At 39.2% G+C, this 17247-nt stretch overlaps 1 protein-coding gene across 1 annotated transcript in view; it reads left to right on the forward strand.

Moving 5' to 3' along the window:
* The window catches only part of NPAS3 (neuronal PAS domain protein 3), a 611211-nt gene that overhangs the window by 577932 nt on the left and 16032 nt on the right, over nt 1–17247 (forward strand). Inside the window, exons 7-8 of the mRNA XM_037395881.1 lie at nt 2236–2429; nt 8954–9060. Coding sequence (XP_037251778.1) covers nt 2236–2429; nt 8954–9060 — 301 coding nt within the window. The remainder of the gene's footprint in view (nt 1–2235; nt 2430–8953; nt 9061–17247) is intronic.

Genomic DNA, 17247 nt, shown 5'->3' on the forward strand with positions numbered 1-17247 from the left:
AATTCACATGGGGATTTAGAACATGTTTTGATCCATGATAGAGCTAGGAACAAGCTAGATAATTTGAATCTGGAAGAAAACTCTCTTGAAATTCAACAATGTTAATATATGGTGGGTCTGGCAGGTTTGGAATGGTCTATTGGGGTAATACAGCATCCGAGGTGTATTTCAGATGAGGAACCAGAAAAAAACGATGTGCTGACTGAATAGAGAGTTGTTCAAAAACAAATCATGTTGATATTTAGCTGCAAATGACACGGAGGTTTCAAAAAAATACAATGAAGAGATAAATGGATTTTAAGTATGATATATCTTAAAAATTTCCTCAAGTGACAGTGCCAACTTCAAACATATTAGCATAAGGACTCTTATGAAAAAACAACAGAAAAACAATACTTTTGCATAGCACGTTCAGTATAAGATTATTTTTCACATTATTACTAGTTATCTATCAGCATTTTTCCAAGCATTTACAGATTTGAATTTTTGCAGTAAGCTGAAACTGCATGATAAAAAGAGACAGATAATGATAAAAAGCAGATGTATATGCAAGCCTAGCTAGAAGGAGCAAAATATACTATTACTGCCCCTCCTGTGAAGTTAATCCTATTTCTTTTAGCTATTTCTTCATTAGTTAATGAGGTCTTGAGAAAAAAAAATAAAGTATGTTTGAAATGGTGTTTTTGCATCCTTGCCTTTAGGAACTTTTTCAAATATTCATAGAATAGTTTGCCCTTGGAAGGTGCATTAAGTGTGAGTTTAGGCAATAATCACTTCAAATGTGGGTGGTCAGAAACCTTCAGCTGAAATGGACAAACACAGCAGCTAATCACTTTCCTCATTCAGATTCACTGGCTAGAGTCAAAATGTAAAATAGCAGAGAAAGGAGAGATTTTAATAATTAGGTTAAAAAAAGAAGCAAACTTCAAGATTTAGATCACAGATCTGCTAGCATGAATTAGATCTGAATTTGGATGCACTGTGATTTGAAGTCTTATTAACGAAAGATTCTCTTCTCTCTTGCTTTCTGTTAACAATCAATCTCAGATCAGAAGCACAGTTTGGCTGCTGTCTTTGTGAGATGAGTATCAGTGGACCTGTAACTACATCCCATCTCTGTCACCTTCTCCAGTGCACCTGGTACCGAGCAACATCTCTGTTGACCTCTAGGTAGTGAGTCTGGGATCACAGTGAAGGGGGCCCCCATCTCCTCTGAGCCTCCCCTTCATGTTGGTGTTGTAACAAACACGCTCCGAGGGTGAAAATCTGGGAAAGCCTGCAATTCCCAGTTCTTATGGCTCTCTTATCCATGAGTACAGGAACTGCATTTTCCATTTTCAGTTGATATCTGGCATCAGTGATGTATGTGTATTCTTTTACTGAAAAAAACCAACCCCTTTATTTATCCACAGAACTCCTGAAGGAGTGAAACTGGAAGCAGTGGATTGTTCTTTTTCCAGAGTTTTAACTTACTCCATTTCAGGCAGTATTCTTAGAATTGCACTCTCCAGGGGTACAACTGGATCTCCTGGGCATCTTCTGGCATTATCTTGTGAATAGGGAAAGATCTGCCCCCAGAGATCTCTACACATACATGGTGTACTAGGCAAAAGCATTGCATGTCTACCAGCTCTTAAGAAGCTTGCTTTGGATGCAAGAAGACCATCCTGCAGCTGGGCTCATTGATCACTTCTAGGCTGTTGCTTCTGGAATTGCCAACCACAAAGAAGTAATCTAAAGCTCTGAGCGGTGTCTCCATGGTGGAGGTGACTAGCAATTCAATTAAATTCGTTCTGGAAAACTTTTTAAACTGCTGATCTTTTTGTCTCCAAATGTTATCAAATTAATATTTCATTAATTTCTACCTTCGTTATTTCAGTTTTATCCCACTTTCTTTTCTATTGAATTTCTAGTTTGTTTTCTTTTTCTTCTTTCTTTCTTTCTGTTACAACCACCAAAAAAAAATCAAAACCTCAGGAGTTCTGAGGGTTTTGTTTGATGAATGTGAACCATTTGCCTGTTATGTTCTTTCTTCTTTTTTGCCATGAGGACATATAGGACATGTTGATAGCCAATATTAATAAGCTTAACACTAATACTGGCAGTTACTTAGTACAATTTTTGGTTGTTTTAAGTGGTTTGTAAGGAAATAGTAATGCTATCCTTTACAAGAAACTGATGTCATAGTTGCATCCAGAATTCACTGGGGTTTCTTTTATTGTTTTTATTTTTCAGGTGATTCATATAACAGGCCGGTTACGTCTGAGAGTGTCACTGTCCCACGGACGGACAGTACCAAGCCAAATCATGGGACTTGTTGTCGTTGCTCATGCTTTGCCACCTCCTACAATTAATGAAGTCAGGATTGACTGCCACATGTTTGTCACTCGTGTGAATATGGACCTCAATATCATTTACTGTGAAAATAGGTACAGCTTTTAGCTCCTTTTTTTCTTTGTTTTAGCTGTATGTATTCTTTGTTCCGTGGGCTTGGCAAAAACTTTTGACATTTGTGACTCCTGCAACGTCATCCTGGTGTTGTATGAGAGCATAGACGTCACTGTCATCATCATCATCACCTTCATTTCCATTACATTCTCAGAGAATAAAGGTAAATTAAAAACTGTAATTTGCAGGACATCTTGCTGGGATAGGGGAGGATGGACCAGGAAAGACTCCGCTAAGCTTTCCCTGCTTGCAATATCTCATTGTCCCTCTCAGAGGCAAGATGTGGGACTAGACAGACGCTGGTCTGACCTGTATGGCTGTCCTTATGCTCCCTAGTCCTCCCCTCCACAAGTTTTTCTGTCTGAAGTTTTAAAGTTTTCCATTTTTAACTAATTTGCAGATTACAGCACATCGTGCTCAGTGTTTAATGGAACAGAAGCACAGATGGCCTAGATAGTAAGCTAGAGAGGTGGGATCTGTTGCAGTAAGAGGTGGGAAAACTGTAGAATAAAATTGGTTAAGGGCATACTGGGAAAGACAGCAGTGAAATGGGAACAGGTGATGAGGAGTTGGTTGAGGGGGGGGCTGTGTTCCATGTGATAGCGACAAGTGATCTAGGAAGGTGGAAGATAGGGTTTAAATTCAGCTGTCTGCTCCCTGGGGGCTGGGTGTCCCTGGCATCAGGAGCTGCCCACCCACGAGGGTCTGTCAAGGCAAGGCCTGGCAGCCAGGGCCCGTCCCAGCGCCCCAGCCCGGAGCAGGGCAGCGAGGGGCACGAGGGCAGCCCCAGCCCCCGGCACTGGGCACAGCCGTGGGGACGGGCCTGGCTCGGCAGGGCCTATGGCGGGGCAGGGCTGTGGGGAGCTGGACACGGGCCCTGCTGTGGCACCAGCACTGCTGGGGCAGGGGCTGATGGCCCCGGGGGCTGACATGGGGTCCTGGGCCATGGGCAGGGTGCAGAAAGACCCAGGGGGGCTGATCAAGACCATTAAGGCTTATTGGTGTCCTCAGAGCCGTGAAAAATACACATAAAATTAAGGAACAGGTATTTAGAGCAGAGTGAAGATCTAAGGAAGATATAAGTAACAAAGAAGTTTGGGTCCATTGACAGAAGTCTGAGGTATGTGCGAAAGTTTGGAAAGGAAGTGAGAAGGCAATGCAGCCAAAACCAAATTTTGTCAAGGGGACATATCATCAAAAAGTGGAACAAACAAGATGAATAATGCAAGCTTTTCATGTGACAGCAGCTGTAGCATATTGGAAGTTAAGAGCGGAGGCTCTGATATGAGCAATCATGATTTCTCAGTCATAATAGAATACCTATGATCAGGATAACACAACAATATAAACTTTTATACAAAGAGATAAATGCTTTGTTGAATCAGAGCCTTAAATATTTTTAAATAATCTTGGATTTCAGTTATAAGGTTATCTTCGCTGTCATGTTGCTGAACTGCCACAATAGTATTATTAATAATATTACTTGGCTATTAGAGAGAACACTTCATCTAAACTTCCAAAGCAGTATCTAAAAGAGAATATATTATTCTCATTTTTAGGCCTGGAAAAACTGCTCTGTAGAAAGTGGCTTGAGCAAGGTCGCAGAGAAAGCCAGTAACAGTATTAAAGTTTGGGCTGAGCTTTTGGCGGTGACGCTACCCATTAAGCGTCTAGATTCTGCACCATCAGGCAGCTGGTGAAAGAGCTCTGGGGATTAGCAGAAGGATCTAGAAGAAACCGTTTGCCTTAGTCTTTGACTTGACTCTGACCTACCTAGGTAGCAATGGAAGTCTGCTGCCACTGTAGGGCTTTTCAATGGCCGCTGTGAAATGAGTTGCTGGTATCTGTCCAGTTCTTAATGAACAAATTTCCTTTTAACCAAATCACCTGCACTTACTGTCACCTTTGTTGGCAACCTCAATCAAAAAGACAGGAGTCAAACGGATGTGAAAAATATACTCCATCAGGTCAAGTATGATATGAATTTGTGGGCCATGCTACGAAGACATATACTTTCTCTGCCACCAGTTTGGCATTTTTATGAGCCCTAAGTTGTATATGTTTTTTTTTTAATTAAACATTTTTCTCACACCTTCCCTTTACATTCACGTAGCAATAAAACCTTCAAATGCCTGAGAAAGGCATCAATGAAAAATGTAAAATCCATCAGATGTGGAGTGCTGATTGGTAACCACATAGAAAGAGCTGATAACACATGGTAAACTATGGTAAACCAGCTGACTTACACAAAGTGTTGAGCTTACTAATGGTTTTCATTCATGAAGGTAAAGGCAACGTTATAAAGCAACTTTTCCTTGTTTGTGATGTATTTTCTCTCATATGCTAGGGTAGAATGCATATGATGGTACTTGAATTTATGGTGCAATAGTTCCATTTTTAGCCCCTGTTTCAGTGTTAAAAATAGTTTATAAAAGGAATTTCAAATAGTAGAAACACTTCTGCTGGGCTGGGAGGTGAATGTTAGCTCACTGAGGCAGCAGGATTTTCACTGATAGAAATTGTAGTAAGATTGACAGGACTTGGATTTCATAGCAGGTACAAAATAGAATATGACTGTAAAACCTGGAAGAATGGAGAGGACAGAAGAAGGGAAGGAATTAACTGAATAGCTGATTGGAGCTGTCAGATTAATTATCTGGGCATTTGCCAAGGCCATTCTACGAGTCAGGGAAGTTGCAATCTCTCTTCTGGGACTATAGAAAAGGAGATAAGTATCCCATCCTGAATATATGGGCTTGACTCCTGGCACTTGCGGGCAGACGGGAAATTCTTTGTGGTGCCACAGTAAAGCAAGCACAACATTGATGAAACCAGAGAAAAATGGATCCACGCTGAGGAAGCTGTAAGCACTATTTATGGAGCAATGGGGAGTTACTGGCAGCTGCGGGGAGTATGGAGCAGAAGCCATGCTACTTAACTGAAATGAATGCTCACAGTGGACCATTGGATCAGCAGGGGTGAGATCAATAGTACTCCTAGTTTTCCAAGTCATTGCCTGCTTGCAACAGCAGGGAGCAGGAGTGACATTACTCAAGTCTTTGGGCGCATCTTGTTACTTTCCTCTGAATGAAGAGATCTGCAGAATCCTGGGCTCGGTGCACAAACTAGTCAACAGTTAGCTTCCCTTTGACACAAGATCCGTTAGCTACAACACCGGCTATTTCTAACAATATTTCATTCAGAGAATGTTAAATGGGGATGTAAAATTTTGTTGCCTAAATTGTGGTTTGTTAATCCATGTCTGTTTTCTAAATGTGGGGTTCATGTCATCTGAGCTTCACCATCTAGGCAAAAATATTCTAATCCTTTATTAGTCAATGGAGTGGCAAAAGCACCTGCAGAGGACAAATCATCTTAGACAGTGATAAATAACTAAAAGCAAAATAAAGAGACTTCTGCTAGAGTACAGCATCATTCTGTGTATTTTCAGTGTCAACTGTTAGTGATTGGAGACCATCTGGAGAGAGCCCATAGCTCAGTTTAATGTGGACTGCCATAGCCATATCTGCTAATATATGCCTAAAAGGAAATAACCCGGTGAATATGGTGGTTTCCAAATGGAAGAGGGTTGGCCTGTTGGCCATGACCGTGGCTGCCAATAGTTTCTTCAGACATGTAGAAACAGTCTTGTGTAGAGAGCCTCAGGCCTAAAAATGTGTGCACAATTTGGTCCTAATTCAGCGAAGCACTGTACCATATACCAACCTCTAAATTTCAGTCATGTTAGCAGTCCTGTAAGTCAGTGGAACCACAGATCTGCTCAAACATAAGCATGTGCTTTTTTTTTTCAGTTTTACAGAACTGAGTTCTAACCCATCAACCTGTTGCTTTATTTTGTCGAAGGGCTCAGAGGCCACAAGATCTGTCTCCTAACTAGTACTCTAAGATACACTATAACATTTCTTTCTTTTCTCCATGCAAATTATTTTCCATCTTTGGTACCATTGATAGAAGCATGAGTGTCCTTATTTGATATAATTTCTTTTGCTTCTGGTTTTGGTGTCATTGCTTGCTAGTGATCATCACTTACATCTGCATATTCTTTCTGTTTCTTCTTCCACTTTTGTCATAAAAAAAAAAAAAAAGAAAAAATCCTGTGTCCTTCACTGTGTCCTTCATATGTCTGCTTGAAACAGCTTTTTCTTAATATTATAGAATCATAGAATTATTTAGGTTGGAAAAGATATTTAAGATCAAATCCAACCATAAACCTAATACTGCCAAGATCACCACTAAACCACATGCTTAAGTGCCACATCTACAGGTTTTATAAGTACCTCCAGGGATGGTGACTCAACCACTTCCCTGGGCAGCCTGTTCCAATGCTTGACAAACCTTTCAGTGAAGAACTTTTTCCTAATATCCAATCTAAACCTCCCCTGGCACAACCTTAAAATCAAGAGACTGTGAATCTGCTTCCACAGTTGCTTTACTGTGTTCATTTTTATTTGTGAAGACTTTACACAAACATGCTGCTGCAGAGAAACCAAATACAGCTGAGTCCAATGCACCGGAGGATGAAGCAGAATTATCATCTTCCATGTCAACCCTGTGAACTGTAGCACTCGCAGCCTGGGTACATCACAGGGCAGTGGCCTGCCTGGAGATTGCCCCTTTCTGCTAGGCTGGGCAGGGTGGGATTTCTCCCTGATCTTGAAGCAGAGCCACCTCCTAACAGAAAACACATGGTTCTTTGGCCAGAGAAGAGACATCCAAATGTGCCTGTGTGGAGAGTGTAGACATGACAGGGGAAGAGACTTGAGTTCTAGTTCCTGCTCCATTGACTGTTTTTACACTTAGTTTAATATAAAAAGATAATGCACGGTCCAGCGGACAGAAACCTTTCAATCTCAGACTCCCTTCCTTACAGTCAGGTTTCTTATGACTGGGCAGAGATCCCAGGTCCTTTGTTTCCCAGCCCATAATTCGCTGTGCAACCAAAGTGGAAGAACTCAGCAGGAGGGATGAGGAGTCCCATTGCCACCATTCTAGACTTGTCTTTATCCTGGTGATTCTGTCCTCACTGAGAAGGCAGGAGAGGTGCTTTTCAACTGTAGTTTCTGATAAACATTAGATGGCTATCCCCAGACAGGTATCTTACATTTGGTTAAGTGCTATAGCTATTAGGCAGTTGTTTGAAAGTGCACATCCTTCAACATACTGTGTCATGAAAGTGGGAGAAGGCTGCTGTATTTTGTGTTAAATTGATTTGACATTTTTTACTAGCAAATTTGAGTCCACCTGCTTTACCTATGATGTTTTTCTTGTCTGTTTTGGGTTTTTTTCATTTGGGACAAAACTCCAGTGCTACTTTGGTGCTGTCTGATGCTTTCATTCTCCTTCACTCTTTCTAGTCTAGACTTTCTAGTCTCCCTGCCTCGGACACCCAGGCAGACACAGCTCTGCTAGTGAGTGCCTCAGTGGCTGTGTCTGCCCTCTCTGCCTGCTGGCAACCCCTCAGATCTACACAATTAGGTTTCTGGTTTAGCCTCCCCACTGGCCTCCCTCAGGATCATGCTCCAGTTGTTTCAGCTATCTGGTTATATCAAGATGTTTGGTGTTTCTTACAACTCCCTTAAATGGATAGCAATTATATCTTACAATTGCAAAGTGGGCTTAATCCCAATCATTGCAGCATATTTCAAAGCCTAAATTATTCTTTTTTCCAGAAAACCAGACATACTTTTAAATGCTTGTGTGAGCAAGGCATTTTCCAGCTGTTTTGCTGTTTTCTGTACTGCATTTATGGACGTTGACATCTTGGCACTCCACAATAAAAGTTCACACACGCACACAGACACAAGCACACAGACACACAGACAGACGCACATACACAAAGGTCTGCAGAATAGATTTTAAAGTTTCTGTGTGCAATAAACAACAAAGTCCCAGTTGAAAGGGCCCAGAGTGAAAGCTGAGCTCCCAAATGAATTAGACTAAAAAAGATAACACCCTGAGGCATCTGTATGTCTCAGCATTTAAATTATATCCCTTGAAATATCAGTTTGGACTTGGTGCCAAGAAATGGTTGAAGAGCTTTTTCATGAATATACCCAATAGAAGACCAATCTGTTGAAATGCAATGTGTCTCTAATCATTTGGTATAAACATAACATGTTTTTACTTTATTATGTAACCTTGAATCATCTTGGTCTTTTAATGATGATTTTAGACTGTTGCTAATGCTTTACAATTTCATGGAATTATATTGTCTTGGTGTTATGCTACGGGAAGAATATGCACTAGAATTTAACTTTCCCCTTATTTAAATGGATAAAATGATTTCAAGGTTTTTTTAAAAAATGTTTTATTTCTTTTTTTTATTTTTTTCCCTTTAAAGTTGTCTTGGTTGTACAGATATTCCATTCAAATTACTATAGTGGTGGAAAAACTTTTTAGCAGATTTCACTTTCTGAGTCATTTGACCATTCTTGTATTCTTTTCCTTCTTGAATTATAGGCTGTATTTTTTTTTTCTTTTTTAGGATTAGTGATTACATGGATCTGACCCCTGTAGATATTGTAGGAAAGAGATGTTACCACTTCATTCATGCTGAAGATGTGGAAGGCATCAGACATAGTCACTTAGACTGTAAGTACTTCAATTTTTGTCAAAATAATCTGGTACAACACTTCATTGTTCCTGAACTATTATTTGTATTCCATGACTGGGGTCTTCTGTCTTGTACCTGCTTTTTTTTTTTTTTTTGTCATAGGGTTTCATAGAGGGTGACTCAAGCTTTTTGTATGATTTATTTTCAAGTCTTTTTATAGACATATAAGTTTGTTCACATATGTGGAAATAAAAAAATATATTGGTATTACCAGGGTTTCCAGGAGCTGTTCACTTACATGTTCTGTGCATTATTTTACTCCTTAAAAAAGGTATCGCTTAGGTGAGAAAATCCTTCTCTAGCACAGAAAATGAACTCCTCTGTTTTTTATTTCTGAGTCATAACATGGAAGTCAAAAACTGTGGCAAACGTGGAAGTCAAAAACTGTGGCATATTTGGGATTGCACCAGTTTTTTCAATACAGAACTGAGCTACAGCTCTACCAGTGTTTTAAGCACCCCATGTATTAACATCTAGATGGCCCCCATCCCTATAGCATCTAAGCCCCTGTTATTTGTACACAGGTAGTATCTGATCAGGATAAGGATAACAGAACAAAAATGTTACAAAGACAAACCTTACCAGAGAGCATGTGCACATGCCTGTGTATGGGGGGAGGTTCAGCTTGATTCCTTGTAATTAAACTCTTTTTATTCCCCTTATTAAAAGCCATAGGGCCTAATTCTTTTCTTGTTGAGATCTGTTGACTTCAGTGATGACGCTCCTGATTTACCCTGGTACGAAAAGAGACTTAGGCCCATAATCTCTAATTTATCTGTGCCTGCAGTAAAGCTAGATAATTCTTTGGAAGTTTCAGTGACTGACTGCACTTATGATTGACTTGTGTGTTTTTCTTAATGTAAAAGACTATCTGCAAACTGCCTTTTAAATTCAGAGTCCCGGATCTGAATAACTCTACTCCCCTTGTGCTATGTCCTGCTAGCATTTCCTAATAAAAGGGTAGCAGCCCAAGTACAGCCACACTTAATTTGCTTTTACAAAACCATATGACTACAATAGAAGGCAGTATAAATCTTGAGTCTGAAATTACCTTGCTTGATCTGCAAGGGAAGATAGGACAATAACTGCAACTGGAAAGCAGGAGAGCAGGGACAGCTTCCACAATAATATATGGCAGCCAACAACAGTATCAAGCTCTGTAAAGCTTTCAAATAGTCCCTGAAGTTTCTAGAAGGTAAAGTGCATTTGACATAAGAAGGTCAGTTTAACTACATTTCTGTGGATGGGAAAAAAAAATCAACTATCCAAAATGATAAACAAAGTAATTTTGCATCATTTACATTTTGAGCGTTTAATATCCAGGAGAATATGTCAGTTGCTCAGAAATGAAGGAACAAATTCAGAAACTTACATGGTGCTTTTGAAACTGGAAGTCAAAAATGACAAGTTGCACTTCCACTGCACTATCTGACTGAGGAAATAAAAGATATTTATGACTCAGACTTAACATACCACCTGGCAGAGATGAACATCCCATTTGAAAAAGACCTTAATCTTCTGAATGACCACTTCTCTCTGAAATAGAATATGCTTTATGAAACATTCATCTTCAGAAAACTTAGAGACCTATGCAGACAGTGTGAGTGCAGTGTGGTCCAGTGTGTGAGGACTGGACTAGGACTCAGGAGACCCTGGAGACAGGAATGACTTCTAGAAAGTCACTTCACCTTACCGTGTTCCTGCTCTCACTGTATGTCCAGTTTAGCTGATTGGATTGCAAGCTTTATAAAGACAGGGACCTTCTCCCATTAGCAGCTTCCAGCACAGTGGGATTCCATTCCATACATTTTAGTACAGCCCATAGAGCACACGGCTGATTCATGCTTAGCATACTGTCCACCAGAACCCCCGGGTCCTTTTCCACAAAGCCACAACCCACCCAGCCAGTCCCCAGTTTGTACCATTGCAGTCCATCCCAGGTACAGGACTTTGCATTTGTCTTTTCATGTTGTTCAAACTCATGCTCTGGATGAAAGGCCTTCAAGTTCAAATTAAACTTGGGAATAGCTCAGGAAGTATACCTGCCCATTGTAAAGTCCTGCAGAAGCTGAAGTGATTCATATCTTTGCCTAGAGAGATACTCAACTTTTCCAACATTTAGAAAAACCAAGAGAAAGAAATTGCAAAATGCCAAGACACTTCATAGCAACTTGTCCATCCTAGAAAATCAAGTTCAAACCAAACTATAAAGAGAAAATGCTTCTTGTTTAGTTAAAATAAAATTAAAAATAAAATTCAGGAACTTGCAGGCACTGGCTGTGGAAGGTAAAACCAAGCAGAACTGCAGTTCCCCAAAATAAACAATGCAGATTTGCCAGTACAACACAGGAAATAATTTCTTAAGATTACAATTTAAAAAAAAAAAAAGCAATTTTTTGAAGAGGAAGTGGAAGTTAGTATAATAGTTAGAAAGCCCTATTTAAAAGTAGAAGCAGGACTTGAGAAAGCAGCAAACTGAAAGGGTTGTTTTTGATGAAGGACTGCAGAATGCAGCTAAAAATCTTGATTGATTTTTACAGGAAAGAAAATAATTTTTAAAGATTAGAACAAGAAAAATCCTAAATTGTAGTGGTAGATCTAAGGGTAAAAAGAAACACAAATAAAACTGCTACTCTGCCTAGTCACTGACAACATATCAGACAAAAATGGGAAAAGTAAGACCAGTACATCCTGCCTTCTCATCCAGGTTATTCAAAGACATCAAAGGGGAAAACAAGCAAAGAAGAAAATGTTGCACAAAATCACACAGAAAAAATCAAGAGGGCTGTTGATGGCTTCAGATCATAGCAGCCCATTAGAAACTTTGAAAAACAGGCCTTGTTAATGCTATCTCAGATAAAAGAAGACAAAAGCAGTTTCAGGAATGTGACCATTACAAGTATAATGGTGAAGAAGGTCTGCAGGACTATAGCAGTGACAACAATCTTTTGTAAGGGAACTGCTGCCCTAACGAAAGGTCAGGTACGGTCAATGGAACAGCTTTCATTGGCTTCAATGGACATGGGGATTATGCCCTAAAAAAGCAAATTTATATGGAGTAAAATTCTGACCCCAGTGAAGAAAATAGCAAAAATTCCATTAGGATCAGATTTCTACTTAGAAATTTATGTTAGTTATAGCTTGATGCCCTTGTGGATTAATAAAACAACATTGATACTCTAACTCTTCATATGCCTGCATTTTTTTGCAACAATAATACATGGTAGTGATCCCACAAATTATTGAAGTGTCAGTTTTTTTCAAACAGAAATAAAATGTTTAGGGATATTGTTTCTATCTTGTTTCATTCAAGCTTTCAAACATCATGCTTTTTCACAAATCTCCCAGCCAATTGTTCGGTGTTACAATTCTACCTTATCAAGCTGTTTCCCATTTTATAATGCTTCATGGTTTCAGAAGTTTGGGAAACTTCTTGTTTGTTCACCTTTGCTGTGTTTATTGAACAAATTGCTGGTAAAATCCAGTCAGATATCATTTATCATAAATCAAGTCTCTCAGAAATTATAGTAAAAATGTTCTCTAGTCTAACAGCCTGTACCCCATCCAGCATCATGGCTCAGCTGCTGGCTTAGCTGACACACGGCACTGGCTAAGATACAACAACCTGAGTTTGAATCTGAGCCCTCAAAATTTTCAGGTCTAGCTGTACATTGGCTCAGATACAGTAGCTAATCCTAGCTCTGTGTAACAGAGCTCTTCATTAGGATATGTGGCATGAAAGAGTTGAAGCTGAATGTTTTACATTTCATAGTAACACATCTAGAACACCCTAGAAAGACCCCTCCTGCCCCCTGTTCTACTTTACCATTTGTAAGAATGAGGAGGTGAACGGATCCTTTTTTTCTACTTAGGTCTGCATAGAAACATTGCAGGGCTGCACTGCATGTCAAGCATAGGACAGTTCTTGCACTTTCACCAAGGCATGAGTCCCTGCATGGGTAGAACTGCCCTTGTTCCAAAGACAAAAAATCATCCCTGGTCTTAAAGCCAGCAGATTAATAAAATTCCTGTTGTGTCAGGTCCTAGCACTGTCCATAATGCTCAGCAATTGACACTCACTGCTCTCTGGAGTACGATGCTATGCATATGTGCTTCTCTTTGGTTGATATTGTTATCACACAAAGGTCTATAAAGTCCCTTTTTGATTTAAGAAGTACATTTCTTGGTAAGAGTGAATGGATGTTGTATGCTGTAGAGGTATACAACTTCCATTTAATCGAAAAAAAATTACGATCTTCATTGAACATCAAGTACTTGATCTTAATGTTCAATGAAGGTCATTAAGAAAGCAGCAAGGAAGGATCAAAGTCAAGACCTCTGAAGGTGACCGTGAATATACTTTTGGACAAATATAGAACATGCCACCATTTGAAAATTAATATATTGGTTGTTACACTGTCACAAGTATATATTGGTATATAATATGTGCCTTTTCATTTTGGAATCCTAATTGAGGTCTAAATTCAGAAACCTGACACTGACAAAAAAAGATACTTGTTGTCCTCAGCTATTGCTTCGAAAATATCATCCTGTTTTTTCAGGATTTGATTTACAGCTATAAGAAATACAATTCCTCAGGAACAGTGAGCCAGGGCAGTTCATTTCCCATAAAGCAAAGGTCTCTGATGAGTATGTTTGGTAGCACTCCCTCTGATCTACTTTATCTGGTTTCCAGTGGTTAGAATAATCCAGTCTTTCTGAAAATAAACTATTCCACATTCACCTTTTTCACGGCTCCCCTATTTTTCAAGGGATATTACCCCCTCAGTCTGCTTTTAAATCAGTTATATATTCATGATTTCTTTTATGTATGTTCAGTAGAAAAATTCTATTGCTGTACAAAATATTGCTTAGTGGTTTAGCCTACCAACTGTAGTTGAACTAACCCTTTTAACTTATGCACATCAGTTATAATTTTTTATTCTCTTAATAACCTCAAACACATGAAAAACAAATAGAATGAGTTGATAATTTCTAACAGTAAAATACACTTCACATATTTTGCTATCATGCTGTGGAATAACTCTGCAATGTCAAGTAGCACACAATTAGTAAAACTGTAGGGGGAAAAAAAGAAGTGTTTTGATCCTGAGGAATTTTTATCCTAATCAGATCGAAATTTCAATGCTCTTGTAGTGCTTAATATCTTCAATCACCAAAAAAATCAAACTGATTCCAATGCCAGGTTTTGCATTCTGGGACTGAAGTAAAATGCTAAAATATACAAATGAATCTCATGTTTGTACAAGTTTATTATCATCACTAAAAAGCAAGATTGATTCTAAATTAGGCTGATAGAATGTCTGGTGTTTAGCTAATTCTTAAACCAAGCCTGCCTGGCATCCTGATGACAGTCTAGTATATCTTGTTTACAAAGTATTGCAGAAGTGTTGGTCTGACCACCTGCACAATCTTCCTTTCTATCCATAATATGGGCCAGCAAAGATTTCTTCATTGGAGACTGGCATCTTTGTGTCCCTTTCGACTGGAGATAGTGGTGGTAGAGCAAGATGAGTGATCAGGAGATAAGAAAGTAGAAGTTGGAGCTTATAAAAAAACGTATTTTTTTTATTCATACAAGGAAAAAAAGGAGCAAGAACTTTGACTTTAGCCTGTGCCCAGTGTTTGTTTTTCAGTCCTAATGAATCCTAAGAGATGTGCACCCAACCAAGAGTGTGTATGATTCTTGTCTTTTAGCCATGCTCTGAACTCCTGCAGATGTGTTTGCTTCTGCAAATGGTGCTTTGGGTTATAAGAGATGCTGGTCTGTCTAGCTTAATTTCTTTGTCTGTTCTCTGACCAAAGCTCGTTACTTTAGAAGAAAGGGGGAAACACTGCTATAGGCAATTATGTACACCATGCACCCTTGTTTTCTCCACAATATACTATTAACTCGTGATTGGTTCGTTCCTTGAAAGATGAGAATGTATACCGCTGCTTACATTTCTGTTTGTGGGCAGTTGTTACTATTGTAATATTTGGTATTCTAATTACCTATATAAATATTCAGATATCATTTTAAATCCCCCAAAAAATCTAATCTTCATGATATTTTGTGGCTAAGATTTTCACATACAAATTGTATACTATTGGACAAATGTTTTCTGTACGTATAGTATATAAAACAGTTTATCAGAAGCATCAGATCTTTTGGATAGTAAACAAACCAGAAAACTCTACAAAACTAAACGTCTAAGCTATTTAAGTCATTAGCTGCAGAACCTAATTGCAGAGTTTTGCCTTCTGTAGATAAGCAATATACAGCTATTTTGCAAGATGCCTCAGATATAGTTTGCATCAATGACCCTTTAATTCCTGATGCTATTTCATCTTCAAATTAAATGTAATGCAATACTGATTAGTATGTTCCCATTTCAGTTTGTAGGCTCTCCATTGTAAGTCTTCCAGAGCTCAAAGTCAGTTGAAATTTACACCTAAACTCTTCTACTTTTATATTAAAAATGCATGTAGTGCCAGCTGCGTAATTACAGCTACTACATTAAGGGGCTATAGAGTGAAGATTGAGCTTTGACTATTGCTGGGAACCTCTGGTTTCCCAGTTACTCCCTTAATAATTTTCTTTATTTTTTTTAGTCTCTTTGTGCTCAAAATTTCCAACCCAAAGATGAATTTATGCTTTGATATTATTCTTGTGATAGATTACAGAAGCATATGATAAATTGCAAAGCCATGGGAATAAAAGGTTTTGCTGTGCACCTCCAGCAGCTTCACCTTCACTAAAGTATTTCCATGGTGACTTTTGCTACATAATGTAAATGTATGCCATTTTAAAGGGAAAAAGTACTTCAGCCACGTATCTTTTTACCTTCATTGCTGATGTTTGCTCCAAGATTACTGAGACCAAAAGTGTTCATCACCTTGTAGTCTAAGTCAGAAAGAGTGTTGCTCCACTGAAAATCCAAGGACAGATTAAAGATTTTGTTTGTATCTTACTACACTGTGAAATACTCCATCCTAAAATGTCACTATGTGAAGGTATGAAGAAATGGTTGCAGATCTTTCCAGAGTTTTAGAAACGTTAGTGCTACTGGGGGTTTTTCTCTTCTTTTAATTTTTGAACATCTGAACTGTTGACCTTGTGTCTCTGAGGGAGACAGTTTTCAAAGCTGGAAGGGTATGAAAATAGTAGCAGTAAAATTGTAGCATGTATCAAACATATGACAGTGTGGCAATAGTCTTATTAGCACTCATTTGAAAGTACCTACATAAATCACTTGTGGCTTTGCCATCTGAGAGTGATGTGGCCAGTGGCAGGTCAGTGTTGGTTTTGATGTCTGATTACATATCGAGTGGGCTGGTGTTCGGGTCTTTGGCTCAGTGGGCTTTTGAAATGCCCTGGCAAACATCTGAAGCCTTTTACCCAACATCCATGGACTGCGAGGTATTGGTTCTGAGTTCATAAGATGTTTACTTGTTCAGTGTAGAGGAATTATAGAGGAATGAAGCTGGGTTAATTAACATTGATAATATACAGCTGTGGGCTGACTTCAGGGGCGGTGGGTTGGCTGACATGGATAATGTGCTGCTGTGGCTGTTCCTGCTAAGTAGATAAATAGCTCCAAGGGGTATGGAAGAGAAGGACTGTATGAAGAGGAGCATTGGATGAAGAGAGACATGGAAGAAGCAGAGGGAGGAGAGAGAGAGAGAGAGAGTGCATGCCCTGGATGTACGAGAGAAAAGAGAGGTCCCAGGAGAAGCAGGAGGCCCAGATGAGGAGAGGCTGGATGGAAGAGGAGCCCAGAGATGGAAGAATCCAGATGCAGCAGAGGCGAGAAGTGGGTGGACTGACATGAAGAGGACAGAGAAACAGCACGAACAGTAGATGAACTTTTGAAACCTTGTGGGGAATTGGTGGCTGTGCTGGGGCAAGGTGTGGGAGCTCCTTATTGAAGTTAACCTGGTGTGGGATGGTAAAAGCCTTGCTGCAGCCGGCTAGTTTGGATAGTGTTGTGACAATTCAGAAGTCCTTTTGTTTTTATTTTACAAGGAATTTTCTTTGGTTAGTGTGAAGCTATCTTTCTAAGGCTTATGGAGAAAGGTGAAAAAGTTTTGTTTTGTTTCCTTTTCTTTTCTTTTTACAAGGCACCTGCATAAAGGGACAATATGCTTTAAATATGTCTAAT

This window comes from Falco rusticolus, chromosome 7, assembly GCF_015220075.1.
Source record: "Falco rusticolus isolate bFalRus1 chromosome 7, bFalRus1.pri, whole genome shotgun sequence".
Lineage (NCBI taxonomy): Eukaryota > Metazoa > Chordata > Aves > Falconiformes > Falconidae > Falco > Falco rusticolus.